The 18,670-nt window shown below is 46.4% G+C and overlaps 1 protein-coding gene across 2 annotated transcripts in view; it reads left to right on the top strand.

Annotated features, from left to right (window-relative positions):
• Positions 1–18,670, top strand: part of SLC25A17 (solute carrier family 25 member 17) — a 622,505-nt gene that overhangs the window by 332,017 nt on the left and 271,818 nt on the right. For both annotated transcript variants that reach the window (XM_069654410.1, XM_069654412.1), the window contains exon 6: positions 1,353–1,498. In XM_069654410.1, coding sequence (XP_069510511.1) covers positions 1,353–1,498 — 146 coding nt within the window. The remainder of the gene's footprint in view (positions 1–1,352; positions 1,499–18,670) is intronic.

Genomic DNA, 18,670 nt, shown 5'->3' with positions numbered 1-18,670 from the left:
AACCGCCCTACTTGGTGTTCACAAGAGAGGAGTTTATGCTAGAGCCCGTGTTCCTCCCACAGGTTGTTTACGAATTCCACCTGAATCAGAAAAGTAACCTTCCTGTGTTCAATTTTCCTCCTCACTCCTCCAGAGAGAAAGACCATTTCCATAGGCTTGATCCGAAGTGAACACAACGTTTTTATGTTGCTAGCTCTAAAGGCTACCCCTTGACGAGTTATTTGTGAGAGCCAGGCAGGGTGTACTTTTCCAAACCCATTTTCAGATGGATAATTCTTTGCATTGCAGAATGTAGTAGGGAAGAACATGCCTTTGCGTTTAAGGGTGCACTGCACTATGGGTTCTGTAGCCACTTTGGCACTATAGAGATGGGTATGTTGGGTGTTACATCCTGCCATGTTGCTACTTGGGCCTCGCTTCTCACTTTTCCCAAAGTAATATTGTATGGGCTTGCTTGCTATTTCTTCCCTCCTCTTGATATATTGTACTCTTAAGAGAATGTATCTAATATGATTAATCAGTGGGAGGATGCAATCCATTAGAAGAACAAATTGCTTATCTCTGTTAATGTTCTTTCTGGTGGATTCCCTCCAACGGATTTCTCATCGCTCTTCCATTCTACCACACATACAGAGCTTCAGAGACACTTCAGTCATTGGTAAAGAGCGAGAGATTGATTTTTGTTCGAGTTCCATTAGTTGTTGAGCATAGGTGGAAAACGGGGAACTGAGCGAACGAGCTGTGGTGTGCCCAATAAATAGGCTGATTTCTGAATTCCTGGGCCAAGGACTGGACTGTTGAAGAGGTCAGTGCCAAGGCACACAGCACCCACTGTGGGTGAAGTTTTCTGGTGTCCACTGACTCTGCCTATGAAGTATCTAAGATGAGGAATCTGTGAGAGACGAATCCATCAAAAGAACATATCCTGGGGTAAGTAATTTGTTTTTGCATTGCTGCATCAATGTCATATATTCCAGCAAAGAGAACACCACACAGCTATGCGAATACACCTTGGTTCTGACCTATAGAAATCCCTGCTTTTCCAGGAATTAGAACCCGGAAGCGTTCTACAAATAGACTACAATCATGGCCTGCAGCCTGGGTATTCTAATACTGGGACCTACACGCCTCTCTGACAATCTATCTTGGCGGCGATCAGCACCATCCCCTGCTATTCAAGTACTGGGACCAAAAGCGTACCTCATTCTGACCTACAGTACCTCTGCTAAACCGCCAGTGTGAGCTACACTCTGTTCTGCCAATGTACCTTTCTAACTCCCTTGCCTTTTAAATTGGTTTCTGCACCATTAATCTTCTTTGCCACACGTGGCATATTTTCTTAATTTTCTTAGATGCCTTCCATCAGATTGTGCGTGACGAGGGCTTTGCTGCGCTCTGGAACGGCACCTTTCCATCTCTACTCCTCGTCTTTAACCCTGCTATCCAGTTTATGTTCTACGAGGGATTGAAGCGCCAACTGCTTTCTGGACAGACAGAGGTACGTTTTCTGTCCTCCTTATGATTCCTTTTATGGCCACTTGCTCTCTATCCACATAAGTGCATCTGTTTTGGTTGGTCCGTCCGTTCTTTTATGTCTGTCCAATTTTGAATATTTTTGTTAATCTCAATATTTGGACAAGGGTTCTGAAATGTTTCTCTTACTTTCTGGTAGCTCTTCTAAAGTAACTGCAAGTGTAAAGATAATAAGCACTACAAAAGCACCACAAATGACCACTTTAGTAAAACAATACGCAGCGAGAAAGTAAAGAAGTTGCTCAAGGAACATGGAGTTTGATAGTCAAGACACTAACTAGAAAGACAGCCCATTGGCACCCATAATCATCGAAAGTGGGACAGCCAGCAATGTTGTGCAGTGTGCATGAATGAAATGAGTACTGGTAAAGTTCAGAATGTGGGTTCATAATGAAGGCTAACTGGAAGGGTTGGACCAGCTCAGTGCCTGGTGTGCTTCAGTGAAGCATGTACCCTGGTGGAGAATACTTTTTTCCGACTTAGTCTATGCATCAGTTGTGCTGATGGAGTACTCCGAACCTTTAGCTGAATGTGTCTGCATTTTGAAGCACTAAAGCTGTCCTCCTGTATGTAGGTTGCCTCTGATGATGAGATGCATCAGCGTTTAGTTTTGTGGGCAGGAATGTTTCCCTGTTGGAATTCTAAAGCGACAGGTTGTTATTTTGTTTGTTTCTGGCAGCAGGAACAAATATTTGTGGTATTATAATGATTTTGTTTCTTGCTTTCAGGATTTAGATCTTCACACATAGTGTCACTCTCAGAAACGTGTCTCCATCAAGGACCTTTTTGCCTAGTTTGGAATCTAAGTTGCTCAGTGCATATGATAATTGGGTTAATAACCATCATCTTTTTTGATTAGCTAGCTACAGTGTCTTAAGGCTGAAGGCACGGGACCTCTTTTTGCAATCTCTTGATTTTTTTTATAGACCGGGAAAGGTGTCCTTCTTCCCATCACACTCACCAATACTTCTCTGGGGCAGCTTTTAAATCTACCAGCTGTGTGTCTACTTGCCTCTTGAGGTTGGCATGACTTTCCAAGAAGGTACTCCTTTCGCGAGAGTGATACCACTGCAGTGGGACCTCTTGTGAACCAAAAGAGGTTTGGTAAGCAGCTTGCTGCCTATATAAATGGCCTGATTTTTCACAGTGGTGGACAGCTCTGGATCAGAAGAGGAATCCCATCATTCCACTGACCGAAACAGCTCATCAGTAGTCAATCTCATCCAAAACTGTGCATGAAAATAGGCATCATGGGAGGGGTTACAAAAGGATATATTTTACTCTTTCAACTCCAAAAAGAATACCCTAGGAAAGAGAGCTCACCATGAAGTGACCATTGAAATCCTCTATTCTAAACTTCCCACTTCTCCTGCAGCCCACCTTCTTTTTTTCCAAATATATTTTTATTGGTTTTATACATGCATTGCATTGGATGTTTGCAGGTACATAAATAGCGCTGGGCGCTGCGCGCCGCGCGCTTGAGTTCAGTTGTGCAAGTGTTAAATCAACAAGGACAATGTCCTTCATAACAGAACAACAGTCATAACAACAACAGGTCAGGGGAGGGATTCTGGGGTGAGGACAGCGATTAGTTTAGCCCTGGTGGGCCGAAATGGGGTAAATGTGGGTGACAAGGGGACTTTGTGTGAGCTTTTATGCCCTTGATCGATTTCAGCTCGCAGTGCGTGGGATTGTTTAGGCCTTAGAGCCTCATTCCTGGGTTCGTTGACAGGCCAGACCCTGGACCTCTTTGTACCTCCGCACAGCCTTGGCCCCTTTGTGTTTAGTCGGTTTTGTTCATCCAACGCAGGGAAGGGGGCTGTCGTGCTAGGCCTGGAAATTGTTGGGTAAAGTCTAGAAAGGGAGCCCACGTTTGGAAGAATTTATCTCTGTTTCCGAGTCGTAGGGCAGTAATTTTCTCCGCTGCAATTATGTCCCAACATTTTGTCCACCACATTTGCACTGCCGGGCCCTCTGGGTTTTTCCACAGCCTGGCTATGGAGATTTTTGCCGCCGTGAGCAGATGGGAGCATAGTTCTGCTCTATGCCCGGAGAGGGGGAATTGGTCTGCCCCGCTTGATCCAAGTAGGACAATGCCTGGGTCCCAAGGGATGGTGAGGCCTGTGATTTTGTTGATGTGGTCCAGCACTGTTTTCCAGAACTCCGTGGCCCTGGGACATGTCCAGAGTAGATGAAAGAGTGTGCCTTTGTCTGGGCACCCTCTCCAGCAGGACGGGGGGATTGCGGGATTGCATTTATTGAGTATCTCTGGGGTCCGATACCATCTGAAGCATACCTTAAATGCACCTTCCTTGTTGGTAACGCATTTCGAACTCCTGTTCGCTCTAGCCCAGATGTGGTTCCACTCCTCCACCTCGATAGGTCTCCCTATGTCGTTTTCCCACTTTAGCATGTATGGCTCTTTGCGTGCTGGGTCGGTTCTGTCCAAGAGCTTATAGAGGGTGGAGATTCTGCCCTTTGGCGGGGGACCGGTGAGGGTGAGTTCCAGGGCGGTAAGGGCTCTGCTTCCATGGCGTTTCACCTCCCTGTTCGATAGCCAGTGGCGGAGCTGCGTGTATCTAAATCTCTCGCTCTCTGGCACATCAAATTTTTCCTTGCAGGCCTCGAAGTCCAGGGGGTTTCCCTCCTCATAAAAATCTTGCAGTCTTTCCAGCCCTCCATTCTTCCATCTCCCAAAGTTCTTGGGGTTACAGCCCGGGGTGAAATCTGGGTTTCCCCAGACTGGGGTGAGGGGGCCCGTCGTGCTGCGTAGATTCCAGAGTCGCGCTGCTGTCTTCCAGCTTCTTACAGTATTTACCGTCGCCGTTAGAGGACCCATGTCCCCGATTGCACTGGGTTCCTTTAGGTGTGGCAGCGACGTTATTGGACTTGAGCTCCAGGCCTCCTCCAGCTCCAGCCAGCGGGGTTTGGAGGTGGTGGGGAGCCAGGCGAACGCCGACGAGAGCTGAGCAGCCAGCACATATCTTGCCACATCGGGCGCTCCCAGGCCTCCAGTCTCACGGCCCCGGAGCATGATCCTTCGCGAAATGCGTGGCTGTTTCCCCTCCCAGATATAGCTCATGACATATTTTTGTAGCTTCTGGATCTCCTGTTTCGGGATCAAGGTGGGTATGGCAGCGCACTGATAAAGGAGTCTGGGGATGAGGTTCATTTTCAGGGCAGTGATTCTTCCGAACCATGAGATCTCCTGCTTTTGCCATCGTCTGATATCAGCTCTGAGTTCTCTCAGGAATGCCGGGAAGTTTGCTTTGTATAGTCTGCTGGGAGCGCCGGGGAGCTGGACCCCCAGGTATGGGAGGTTCTTCTTGGCCCAGGGTATCTGGTATTTTTCCTCCAGGTCTGCTACTAGCTGGCTCGGTAGGTTGATGCTCAGTGCTGTAGATTTGGTAAGGTTGACCTTAAAGCCTGAGGCGTCCCCGAATTCTAGCAGTTCTTTCCATAAGGCCTTCATGGATTCCTCTGGCTTGACTAAGGTGAGAAGGACGTCGTCGGCGTAAAGGGCGATTTTATATGTTTGGGCCTTGATTGACAGCCCTTGGATCTTTACATTGCGGCGAATTCTGGTCGCGAATGGCTCCATGGAGAGGGCGAATACCAGGGGGGAGAGGGGGCAGCCCTGTCTAGTGCCCCTTGAGATTTTGATCGTGTCGGATCTGACTCCATTCATTCTGAGGCTGGTGGAGGGGTGTTGATAATTAGCTAGTGTCCATTTTATAAAGTTTGGGCCGAAGCCGTAATGAACGAGTGAATTTCGAATGTAGCCCCAGTCAACCATATCGAAAGCTTTATGTGCGTCCAAGGATAGTACCATCGCTGCCTGCCCCCTCCTGTTGGCTGATTCAATGACATTGATAGTTCTTCTTATATTATCGTGGGTGCTACGGCCGGGTATAAATCCCGTCTGATCCGGGTGGATGATAGCCGGGAGCAGTGGGGCCAGTCTGTTCGCTAGGGTTTTAGTGAAAATTTTTGCGTCATAATTCAGGAGGGTGATTGGTCTATATGAGGTGCACTGGCTCCGGTCTTTTCCAGGTTTCGGCAGTAGCACTGTGATTGATTCTTCCATGGAAGGAGTGGTTGTGCCTGAGGATAGAAATGAGTTAAATAGGGTAGCCAGGTGGGGGGCTAGGATGTATGCAAACTTTTTATAGAATTGGGCCGTGAGCCCGTCTGGGCCGGGGGTTGAGTTTTTCAGTTTGGTTATGGTTTCACTGACTTCTTCTGACGAAAAGGGGGCTTCCAGGGCCTCAAGTTGCGGACCTGGGAGGGGAAGTTGTACTTCAGCTAGGTATTTGGCTTGTGCTGCTTCGGAGGTGGGAGCACCCGACATAATCGATCTATGATGAGAAGCCATTATTTCCATTTTCTCTTTGATAGAGTAGCGAAGTGTCCCTTGCTCATCAGCGAGGCTGTGGATGAGGTTTCTAGTTTGTAGCTTTTTTAGTTTGTGAACCAGGAGCCGATTTGCTTTATTGCTGTGCACATAATAAAACTGTTTTGTGTAAGTTAGCGCTCTGACAGCTTTGTCGGCCAGGTGCATTTCTAGGGAACGTTTCGCCTTTTGGTGGATGCGGCTCGCTTTCCTGTTTGGGCCTCGTTTAAGGGTGTTTTCCGCTTCTGCCACCTCTGCTTCGAGTGCGTCTTGCTGTACTTTATCCCGACGTCTGAGTCGGGCTGTGCAGTCGTTCACCGTGCCCCTGATGACGGGTTTCATGGCGTCCCAAATCATAGCCAACGATGAGTCTTCGGTAGTGTTTTCCCTGAAATAATTCTTAAGGGCTTCCGCAATTTCAGTTCTGGTTGCGATGTCTGAGAGGATGTGCTCTTGGAGTTTCCATTGCCTCTGGGGTGGCTCCGGAAGGCAGGATACCCTTAGGTTCAATGTGACTGGAGAATGATCTGAGAGGGCTCTGAGCCCGATTTGGATGGCTTCGACACAGGGAATGAGGTTACTTGAGATTAGAAGGAGATCGATCCGTGAGTATCCCAGGTGCACGTGAGAGAAGAAAGTGTAGTCCCTCTCCCCCATGTTGGCCAGTCTCCATACATCTATGGTGTCGGTTTCCCTTAAGAATTCTGCCATGGCCAGGGCTTTGCTGAAATCATCATTCGATGGTGGGAGCGATTTGTCAAGATTTGGGTCGGGAGTCAAGTTGAAGTCACCCCCTATGAATAATTGACCCTCTCTGAAGGCAGACAGAGTTGGTAGGAGATTCCGCAGGAATTTGCTTTGCCCGGTGTTTGGGCAATATATGGCGACGATGGTGATGGGTAGTTCTACCAGGAGGCCTTTTAGCAGGAGATAACGGCCCTCGGGGTCCCGTTTGGTGGTTATATTGGTCAAAGGTAAGTCCCGGTTTAACAGGATGGCCACCCCCCTCTTTTTGAGATCTGCTGAAGCAAAGAAGCTTTTGTTGTATCGGTGGAAGGCAATGCGGCGTTCGTCGCTCCTGAGGAGATGAGTCTCCTGTAGGCAAGCAATGTCAGGTGCCAGTTGAGCGAGCCTGTGTTCCACAGACTTTCTTTTCCGGGGGGAGTTTAGACCCTGGACGTTCCAGGTCAGCATTGAGAGTTCCTTATCCGGTTGAGACATTATTAGGTAGGATTGATAGCGGGTTTATGTGGCATCTTTTGGATTGTAGAGCTGGGGCCTCCTCAGCGCTGAGTGGACCCTCCGCCACTGCCTTGGGGCCGCCGTGCGGGGAGGGGGGCGCTCCGATTACTTGTATTTTGACCTTCGTTTCCACGTCACCTCCCGCCCGAGCCCAGACTCCGAATCTCATTTTCCCCCCGACCAAGGAGAACCAACAACCTTCTTAAGGGACAGGGTGATCCTGTATCAGAGTTTCAGCCAAGGTTCCCAAATAAGGGGAATCTAGGGAAAGACGCGCTTTCTCATTCTGCAGAACCCATACCTGCCTCTGCCAGATGGCCCCCAAGTTCTATAAACATGGCCATACTCTTACAAAAGACCCTTGGTGAAATTCCCAAAAGTAAGCTTTGAACCTTTGGGCTTCATGCATAGCTTTACGTGCCCATTTGATCCTTCAGGCCTTAATGGTAATGTTATGTGTTCCCTGACCAGTGCACTTGTCATTGACGCTCATGAAGACACATTGTAAACAGGAAAGTAAATCAACCCCATAAAGCAGGAAACTATTTTCATAACTTGGAATTCTGGGGGATCATGTAACACCGAATGACATGCAAAATGTAATCGAAGGAATGAAGATTTTCTACCACTCACTGCTGCAGTGGTATTTTTTTGCTCTTTATTGGAATCCGAGGAAAATGTTTTTTATGCCAATACCAACCAGAGTGTCCCAGCTTCTCGGTGAAATGTTTAAACCAAGAAAGAATAATCTAATCAGAGACATGACTGGAGCCATAACTCTAACACAACGCCTCCTTCAAATTTCACATAGGTCGAATATGAAACCTGAGTGGCTTTAGGTCCCTTGTTATTGGTAGTGGACATATGATACGTCTATCATCGTTTGCATGCTTTGTAAGTAAGTCATAGTCAAGTCTTACAAAGAGGTAGACCATCTTGTAAGTCTTGTTGCCCCCTTTCTTTGCCATGCACCACTTTAGAGGCATAGGAACAGTTTTGACAGTCGAAGGTGGGGCAAATAATCATTTGATTTTATTTAAACGTTTATACAGTGCTGGCCCTACCCCAAGGGTGTCGGAGCGCCTTACAAAGTTTAAAAGGGAGAAGGAGGAAAAATAAGTTGGAATGTTTTCAGAATGGGATTGGTAGATTAGCATAGACAAAAGATAGAAGGGGGGGTGGTCTGGCTGGTTTAGGTGTGGGCAAAGAGGTACGTTTTGAGGCTTTTGCGGAAGGTGATTATGAAAGGTGTGGTACACATGGGGAAGAGGGTGGGGGAGGTTGGTGGGTATTTCAGGCTCAGAGTGCCCTTTGTGTGATGGTTTGTTTTAGTTTGCAGGGTAGCTTGCAGAGTGGAATGTGTACGAGATTTTGGGTGGCTTGTCTGGGGTTTGTGTTCGTGTGGGTGATGGGGTTTTGAGGTGGATGGCTTTGTATACAATGTCCTTTGAAAGCAAACCTCTGGGCTGTTGGGTGCCAGTAGAGCTGGTAGGGAGCTAGGGTGATGCAAGTGTTTAAATAGGTGTAGAATGTGTTTTACCATGGGGGAGGGGGGGAGAGGGAGCGGAGGGGGGGGGAGGGAGGGGGGCGGGGGGAAGGGTGGGGAGGAGGAGGAGGAGGAGGAGGAGGAGGAAGAAGAGAGAGAGAGAGAGAGAGAGAAAACAAAAAAAAGCTGGTAGGGAGGTAGGGTGATGCAAGTGTTTAAATAGGTGTAGAATGTGTTTTACCATGGGGGAGGAGGGAGGAGGGAGAGAGAGAGAGAGAGAGAGAGAGAGAGAGAGAGAGAGAGAGAGAAAGCTGGTAGGGAGCTAGGGTGATGCAAGTGTTTAAATAGGTGTAGAATGTGTTTACCACGGGGGGTAAAGAGAGAGAGAGAGGAAAAAAAAAACACACACACACGCACAACACCAACCATTCGCCAGCCTTCGCACACAGCAATGAAACCGGGGTGGCCAGCATGAAAGAAGTCCCCGAACACTAACTTGGATGCCATCGAGTGCGGCCCGCCATTATTACAGCATGTCAGCCCTGTGCAGAGAAAATGGGTGCTGCTCACCCTGCTCTTTAAAGACTTCTGTAACGATGATCCACATTGTTTCAGGGTGCACAGCTCTTCATCTGAATAGTATTTTCTTTAGCAATTAAACTGACTCAATAGGGGTTTCTTCTAACTCTTACCTGGGTAACACTTTCACAGAGGCATTCTCCAGTCCTTTCCTTTTTTCAAAATATGCTTGCAGGACATGTTTAAGATTTACAGCGCTTTCGTGGTGCAAAGTGGTTTTGTGGCTAACAGCTTTCATGGTGCCCAGTGCTTCGGGGTGTGCAACACTTCAAGGAATGGCAGGTTCGGAATACATGGACAGTGGTTCCCTTCATTCTCCTTATAGCAGCAGGACCAGCCGTGTCTCCACTCTGGGTTCCAGACAGCGTCCACCCTAGGATATACTTGCTTCTTTTATTTCCCTCTGCATGGGATCAGATTTGGAGGAAACCCCAAGCTCTCTAATGACTTGCTGACTTTGGGTCTCTTGACCTTTCATCCCATCAGGCTTTTTATTTGGCCATCGTCGCATGACAAGGAAAACCCAGATGGTCAAGGCTGGACAGCCTTTTTGGAGTTCAAAATAAATGGTTGGTACTGGATATTTATTTGCCCCTGCTCACCTGTTCCCTTGGCCATGCTGCTGTTCTTGTTATCATGCTGGTAATATCTCCGCAATCTTCACTCAGTGTATTGAGAAGATCCTGACAGTACATCCTCTCCAGAATTGTTACTCCAGTGTGGAAAGGGCTCTGAATCGTTTACTTTAAGCAAATACTCTGCTTGCCTAATTCTCTGCGACAGATGATTTGCCCTCCAAGACACTGGAGATAGTTTGCCTGTCAAATGTAAGACATACCTTAGTTTGTACAAGGTTATAGGTCAAATCAAGTTTGAGTTTGCGAAGATGTTGGATTGAGGACTGATTGACCCCTACTAGAGTCCAGTTTTAAACCTGGTCTTTCTGGGTTCCAATTTTGGGGCCACTGACTCCATGTTCTGTTTGGATTACAGGAGCCTCAGTGCTGTCACAAAGTCCCACCCCACGAGTTGATGAAATAGTGAATCACTCTGGTGCTGCTTAGTTCGTGAGCACCTTAATTTTGACCTATGGGTACTGAAAGATTGTGAAGACCTGCTCTGAGCAGGAGTGAATTGCATTCCTCACCCTAGAGGGTGTATAGCAGTTTGCGGGAGGCTGTCGGAAGCAACTACCTGCGAGTAGTGCAGTTGACTCCATAAGGTCCCTTTCTCAGGTCTGACTGTGCTTGGTGTAGGGTGTGCACCTATGACCCACCAAGCGCCTACACAGCGGGAAGCAGGACCTCATAGGCAGCGGACCCCGGAGTCAGCGGAATTGAACAGAGACCCAGCCGAATCCAACTGTTGCTGTGGGTTGCAGCCATGCAAAGAGGTTCGCTGGTGTGTCTAGAGAGCGCGTTTGACGGCGCTTGGAGGCAAGTAGTTGCAGGATATGTAGTTACTGTGGTTACTTTGTATTATTCCATGGTTACACTGTAGCAAAAGTGCTACATCCCGCCTGATTACTCATTTGCATTGGAAAGTGCTGTTGTGTGCACAGGTCAACTTGGAGTTTACATTTTGCAAACGTGTTTTTTTTTTTTTTTTTTTGGGTGCTTGCTAAAGGAAAGTTGGGTAAAGTGATTGCAATTGGCAGATAGCGTTCAGCAGGGGAGGGGCGCTACTCATGTTTTTATATATTGGGTATTTATAATGCGCCCATACACCAAAAGGTGTTTCAAGGTGCAACAAGAGAGAGGGGGTCGGGGGAACAGGGATGGAGAAAAATAAAAACGGTCCTACTAGGCCTTGTCATTCGCTTCATGCAAGTGCAGCAACAAGAAGTGTGGGGCAGGGGGACGTGCCGGTAGGGGCGGAGGGCCCATGGCTTATGAGAGTGCCAAGGGGAGGCCAGGTGGGCAAGTGCCAGGGAAAAGCAGAGAGTGCAGAGGAATGAAGGCCCAAAGGGCAAGGGACAGGGCTGGAATGGCTCAAAGAATGCATGCCCAGCCAGGCTAGTGCAGGGGGAGGGAGCCCGGAGGAGCAAGTGCAGGTTTGGGGTTGGGTTGGTCAGGGGAGATCAAGTGCAGGGGTAGACTGGTCGAGGAGGGCCTGGTGCCCTGTAAGAATTTGAAGCAACCAGGCAGCCAGTCAAAAGAGGCAGAGGGGGGACATTAGCAGGGAAGGGGGAAGAGAAAAGGAGGGTCTTGAGAAGCTTCCGGAACTTTAGGACATCCGGCTCAATTCTGAGAGGGAAGTGGAGGCCATTCCAGAGGGAGGCACCTTCTGAGAAAAAGGATCTAAGCTCCCTAAAGTACCCCACAGCTAATTGACCGCTCTGTAAAACATCATTGAGCAGTTGTTGATGTACACATTGCTGTGACTCCGTAGATCTGCCAAACCAGAGGCACTACTGCCCAAATTAATGTCCACACAGATAGCTAGCAGTTCTATCTCCCTAGCAGATGGTCCAATGAAACCACATAAGAATTTAAACCCATTTTGGACGTGAATGTGCTCATCACTGAGATCTCCTCTTTGACATCAATAACCACAACGTGGTCAAGGAGAAATGTGGTATTTAGTCGAACTGTGCCACAGTATCATATGAGCTAGACGCTATTGAACTAGACCTAGATTGCAGGGGGTTGAGGTGGAGGGGGATCAAAAACAATTAAACAACCATCCAATAATGATAAACAGCCAAACATAACTTTGACCCCGACTCCAATACGACGTGGTCAAAGGGAAGGAGCAGAAAGAGGGGAAACGCTATGTTGTTCCTGCAGGAGGTCTGGGACCATTGACAACAGCAAAGAACAGAGCAATCGTCGACCATAATCGGATGGCCCCAGCCATCCTACTAACTCCAGTCCCAGCTCTAACGGACCTTGCGATACAATTGGAGCCTAACTCTGAGAAAGGGAAGTTACCAGGACACCAAATGGAATGGGCCATCAATGGATTAAAGTGGAATTGGTAAATGCAACGAACATGACGGCTGACCTCATTGAATGGCAAGGAGCAATAATTGCATTGCATGTCGAATTACCCAACAGATTCCTGCTGCTTGAGGGCATGGATGAGTGGGTGGGATGTGGGCCCAATTTCACCTAAGGACATACAATTGAGCAGTCATTGCAAGTATAATTGTAACTGTTCAAATAGATAGGGTTTTACCAAAATGCCAGAAGAGCTGATGACTTTAAACATTATCGTTAAATTATTGATGGTGAAGATTGAGGTGATGCCTCAGAATAAACCCCTAGTCAATATAGACAATGGAGTAATTTAGGGCTATAGGTCTGGGCCCATTACAGCCTGCATTAAGGATGAGCGGTACCGGAAAGCGGTAAATCAAATAGAAGCACCCTCAGCCCATGCTTCTACCAGCTGACTGATGAGGCACAAGAAGAACACATCACCTGCAATAAGTGGAATAATATCTGCCCCAAGAACATCTACACAAATACCTTCTGTGAAGAACATAGCAGCTATGGCATGCGCCCCGGAAAACGACAGTGCCATTAGGCATACTATTGACAACTATTGCAGATTCGACCCGCCGAGAAGGGGCTTTGGCGCTTGTCAATGAAAATAGAGGAGAGCATCTGTGTGGTGTCCCAAAATTACATTCTGGCCAATTCGAAGACTGGGATCCAACCCAGAACAAGGCCATCCACTGGATAAGACACATCAGGGGCTGCACCTCCATTATTAGGCATGACCTTATACAGTGTACAAGGGTCTGGACACCTCTGGCGAAGATGTACTCTATTTGGTTTTGCGGTACACCTCATTAGCTAACAGCCTTTTGTCTATCAAAGCCTGTTCATATCCCCCATCGGCTCCATGATGAGTTTAAGAATCGACCCCTTATATAACAGGCATCGCAAGCGTAGACGGGGCCCAGCTTTGGTCGTACTGGCATATTATGACCTTGGATTGGACTATATCCATTGACTACAGCCTCCATTGAATACCCTGACGATCCTTTCATGGAACATCGCCAGAATTGAAAAGCATTTGGTAGGCCTGGCCTGGAGAGAATTTATTGAAGGATTTGATCTTGTATGCTTCCAAGAAACATGGGTGATAGATGTCTGCAATATTCAAGGGTATGCTACCTATGCGATCCCAGTCTCGAAGGGCAAAAGTGGTCGACCAATGGGAGGGTTGCTGACGTGGGCGAGCTTCCAACTTAATTGGGTAGTAACTCAACAGGAAACTAAAACTCCAGCTCTTCAATTTCTGAACATTAGAGCTGGCAGGGGCTCTAGGATAAACCTGTATAACATCTATAAGAGGACCTCAGGGGTGTCTCCCCTGGAGAGCCTAGTCGGGATGAACGACCTGCTGCAAACACAACCATTTTGTATCCTTCCAGGCTCCCTTACAATGGCAATGAGCGATTTTAATCTACAGTACGAACCACTGAGAATCCTAGATGACATCTGGGATGATTAGGACGTGGCTTTGGGGATAGCACAACTGTTACACGACTACCCTACTGTTACACAACTACCCTAAAAAGACCTGTTGTTTGTCCCTAGAGGCAGCAAGAATCTTGGATAACAACAATCTTACGCCATGTAGACTAGATAGATGTGAGGTTGTGCAAAAAACTAAATGCAAAACATCAATGTATGAGGTTGTTGTAAGATGCCCTAAATATTGTGTATCCCCGGAAACTACGGGCAGGAAAAAGGTTATGATGTTAGCCGTGTGATGCTATTTTTAAACCATATGAAAATAAATATTTGCTAAAGTGCTACATGCACATTGGGTAATCTCGTGTGTACAGACCACATGTTGTGATTTGTTAAAACGTATGCTGGATCCACACCGGGCAAGTGTCAGACAGGTGGGGTAGCCTATGTCCTCCCTTACCTTATATTGTTACCCCTCATGACATAGGCCCCCCTCATCAAAAAAGAGGGCAAAGCAACCCCAAAATATCACAAATGTAACGGACGGTGTCCGAATGTTCAACCGGCAAGAAGTACTTTACACAGGCATAGTGGCAATAGCAGAGCAGATTATATCCCAATCAATGCAACGTCATGGAACTGGGTGAGGTCCTTTGAAGTGATGGACCACCAAGAGAGTGATCACAAACCCCTAGCCTGTGAAGTATCTGCTCTGAAGCCTGGAACGCACAAAGAGAGAATGCTGCAGAGGGTTGCGGATATTGAAATTCAGAGGCAATCACAGGGGTGGTGAAGTGGTCAAGGATCATGGAATACAACAAGAAATCACAACTATATCAGGCTGTCGAAGGTCATGTAGCTCGGATATTTGGCCCTCGAAAGGATACATACTTTATCATAGAAGTATTCTTGGACATAAAGCAAATCCTGCTACCTCTGCTAACGAAAATTAGGAAAGCCACTAAGCAGAAATATAAGCCAAGACCGAACTGGTTTGAGGACTGCAGAAAATACAAAGTAGCTTTAATCTCCTGTCGTAGAGCGAAATCCGGCAGTAGATGCAGCCTGCCTGCAAATCCTGAGAGCAGCATATAAAGTGACCACAAGGGGAAAGAAAAAGACCCATGTCATGAAAAGGTGGGAAACCCTAACTGAGGTGTGTAAGAACGATTCCAGCACTTTTTGGAAACTCGTGGCCGGTGACACCACTAACTCTTCAGGTGAACTACAGTGCAGCATTGCTCTGGCACAACCATTTCTTGATTTTATATAAGGCTGCAGAGAGTAATAACGCTTCCGCAACCAGGAAACTGTGAGTGTAGTCCTCTTTGATAGGGGTCTCAGAGTGTCCCTGAAGGAGGTGACTAAGGCAATCAGAGCCATGATAAGTGGAAAAGCCCACGGACCAGATTGTATAAGAATTGTATAAGAATTGATTTATACAAAGATGAGCCAAATGTTTGGGGTTCATTACTAACTACGGTGTTTAATGCTGTTTAATGCTGTTGTTAAATTGGGCATGGTACCAGCTACTGACTCACTCATCGATGGGGCAGGAAAAATCTACGCAAGTAATTTTTGAAAATTTGCAGAAATTATCTGAGGGTAGGTATCTTGAGTCGACTACAAGCTTGCTTCCAAGATGGTATGGGTACGGTTAGATCTCTGGTGAAAAAGCACACAATCCCCTGCAACACCATGCTTTATGCAATCTCTGTGGACCTCTGCACTGCCTTCGACTCAGTCTCATGATACAAACTCTGGTCGGTGCTAGCTGCTTATAACATTCCACCAGCCCTACTTGGTATAATCTAAGCTCTATACAAGGACAGTAAAGCTGCAGTGCGCTGGGGTGTGGGAGGTGAATGCACAGTCATTCGCGGTACAACGAGGCGTGAGACAAGGGGTGCGTATTGGCCCCACTCCTTGTTTGTCTATATATCAATGAATTAATAGAGGAGTTGGCAGCCAACCACCTGGATGCACCCAGGATGGATAACATGCGCTACCCAGTGCTGTTCTTTGCAGATGACGCTGTACTGCTCGTAACAAGCCTAATGGGAGTCAAGCACGACATGAGAAAGTTTGCAAAGAACTGTGGGGAATTGTGCCTGGAAATAAACTTAGCCAAAACTAAAACTTTGATCTTTAGGCATAGATCATCTATGAGATCTAACATCCACATAGAAGTCAACGGGGAAAAGCTGTAGCAAGTGACGGCCTATGACTATTTGGGCCTCCGGGTTCACTGAGAATGGTTTGTGGACAGAGCATGTGTCGAAAGCGAACCTGAAGCTGGAAAAATGTGGAGGGGGCATTGGAAAGTTTTCATCATAACATGGTGGGGGGGCACCTTCCCTAGCGCTGCATCTATATAGGCTGCAATCTGTGCAAGCTATATGGGGTAGAAATCTGGGGATATGCCAAATCGACCTCCTCGGGAGTTACAGAAAATAACCTTTTTAAATCCATGCTCATCCAACCTAACCTAATCCTAATTTGGAATGCCCCCTGCAGCTCATCGAAGACATATCCAGAATAGCAGTGGTTTGACAGATGTGTGTGGGCTTCTCCAGTCTTTTCAGACTATAGATCAGTGCTGATAGATTTTATATCACTGAAATGTAGTGGCTGAACTCTGTGGCACCAACATGTCAAATTTTGGTTATGCAAATTTGATCTGGCTAACCTGTGGGAACAACCACTGGCTATGACTAAGGGATGTTCGAACCTGGCCAAGACAGCGAGTGTACAGCACTGCAGGAACACTATTGTAGTATACTTTTCATAAACTCTCCTGCGGTCCCCAGTATTTAGGCCGCAAGGACGACTTTGACTTTGAACCTTACCTTGAATTAATACAACCACCCTATGCACGGTCACTTTTTCCGCACCTGAGAGCTGGCACCCTGAAAATGGCTGCTTATACTGTGAAGTGGTTTGATTTGTGGGGCCCTAAATGAGACCGTTTCTCACTTTATGTTGTTGCGCCCTGTGTATGACTTATTAAGATCCAGATACCTATTACCCATGTTTAGACTAAACGACACGACGTATACAGGGTAGCGGATGCACTACTTTTCTGCACAATAACTAGTGAGCCGCTCGTGGTACAAAATGTGGCGAAGTATCTGTACAGGGCTGGCTCAGGAGAATTTTTGTTTTTAACAGTATTGACAAGTAATTTCTGGGGATATTTGGCTATTTATCTCTTAATGTTTTATCTGTTACTGTCTATATTTGTATACAATGATGAATAATGTATGATTTATAAAGTATGTTTAATTGATTGAGTTTGCAGTCATACCCTTTAGATTAGAGTGCAGCTACCAGATTCCAGAGTTTGGGAAACCTTTTTGGATTTCCTAATTGGATGACATTGCAGTTTCTAGCAACATTTTGGAAGTGCATCTGACATGCCTTAAGATGTTTTTGCAGAAACCTAAGCTTATGTTTGAGAAACCTATTGAGAAACCTACATGCCCTGTGATGCACAACTCAGTGGTTTACCTCTGGTTTATGATTGGTCAGACCATCGGGATTTTGCAATCGCAACAAAACAATTTAATTTTTAAATGTCCAGCAAAGTTTATTTAATGTAGCTAACTGGGCACAAAATCTAGTATTTTACCCGGTATCCAGTGATTACAGAGAAAACAGTTGGAGGGCGAATTTATAACGAAACAAAAACAGTGAAAAGAACACCACATTTTTGTGGAAACATAGATGGGTGTTAGGTATGGGGATGAAAAGGGTGCAGAGGGGATCGGGGTGATCTTAAACATATACACAAACGGGGGCTTTGGTGGGATCCCCCCCCTCGAAAAGAAAAGGAGTCTGTATTTTTAATCGCTGTTTTGGTTTAGTTTAAAATTGCCTCTCTGAAATTGTTTTCAATATAATCACATAACCATTTTACCGATCTGTCGCTTATAATAATTTGTCTGATCAGCAAGTCGATGTCATATATACGTAGGAAGTCCATTTGGGAGAGATTGTTTTTACTCGGGAGGAACAATAAGGGCTTTGGGCGTGGAGTGCTGCAAGTTTTCTAGCTACCATTAACTGTTTTAATAAGGCATACATGCTGCAAAATCTATATATTTTTAATGCTAATATTTCCTTTTTCTTGTCACACAATTTGGAAATCACTGCCGCAATGTCCTGGAGTTTCTGGGTGGTGGGTACACAATGAAACTGCTTTAGGCTAACATGCAGGTGATTCTTGACTTTGAGACACAAACCAAGCACATTGGACAGTCCCCATTAAAAGTGGCTTGTGTGCATCAGGGGAAATAATCCCAAGTGTATTGTGGTGTGAATGCCTTCAAGCTCCTTACTCCACTGTACCACAGAAGAGTCGGGCTAATGATGGGAAGTATGTGCTCAGTGGTACCCATTTGTATAGTTTGGCAGACAAGGAGCCTCATTGATTGGTGGAGTGACCTGAGCCACTCCCCCCTCTTCACATAAAAATATAATTATTAACTTGTTTTATTACAAATTTTGGTGAAGCAGTTATGATTGCAACCACCTTCGATTGAGTCATGGTAGTTCATTTAACACATTTTCTGTAGACTGTTGTCTTGGTGTCTCATAAACCTTTGCACGCCCTTTTCCTACACCTTTCATTTCTGTTCTTTATTTCTTCTGGGTTGAAAGGTAGAGCAGGGTGCACAAGCAGGGTCTGTACCGGACACCCACAGGCTGCTCTGACCTTTTAATTTGACAACTACATTTATTTGGCATGACCTCTTTAGGGTTATCTTTAGAACGATAGTGTCTTCAGATAAGGTGAGGATCCCTTTTAATGTCTGCTTTGAAGCAATACATGCACACATGTGCCCACTTGGAATTCTGTGGAAGATTAACGTTTAATGTGGTGAAGGTACATCTATTTTGGGACCCAGTATGGGGGACTGTTTAAGCTGAACAAGGAAGTAGTTGAGGAATGATGAAAGGAACACCTCTTCAGTAAACCACTGACCTTCATTTTGCCTGGCAGGC

Source organism: Ambystoma mexicanum, chromosome 3q, assembly GCF_040938575.1.
Source record: "Ambystoma mexicanum isolate Mex_15411 chromosome 3q, UKY_AmexF1_1, whole genome shotgun sequence".
NCBI lineage: Eukaryota > Metazoa > Chordata > Amphibia > Caudata > Ambystomatidae > Ambystoma > Ambystoma mexicanum.
Note: the sequence above shows the minus strand (reverse complement) of the source record. Positions and strands in the feature narration are given on the sequence as shown.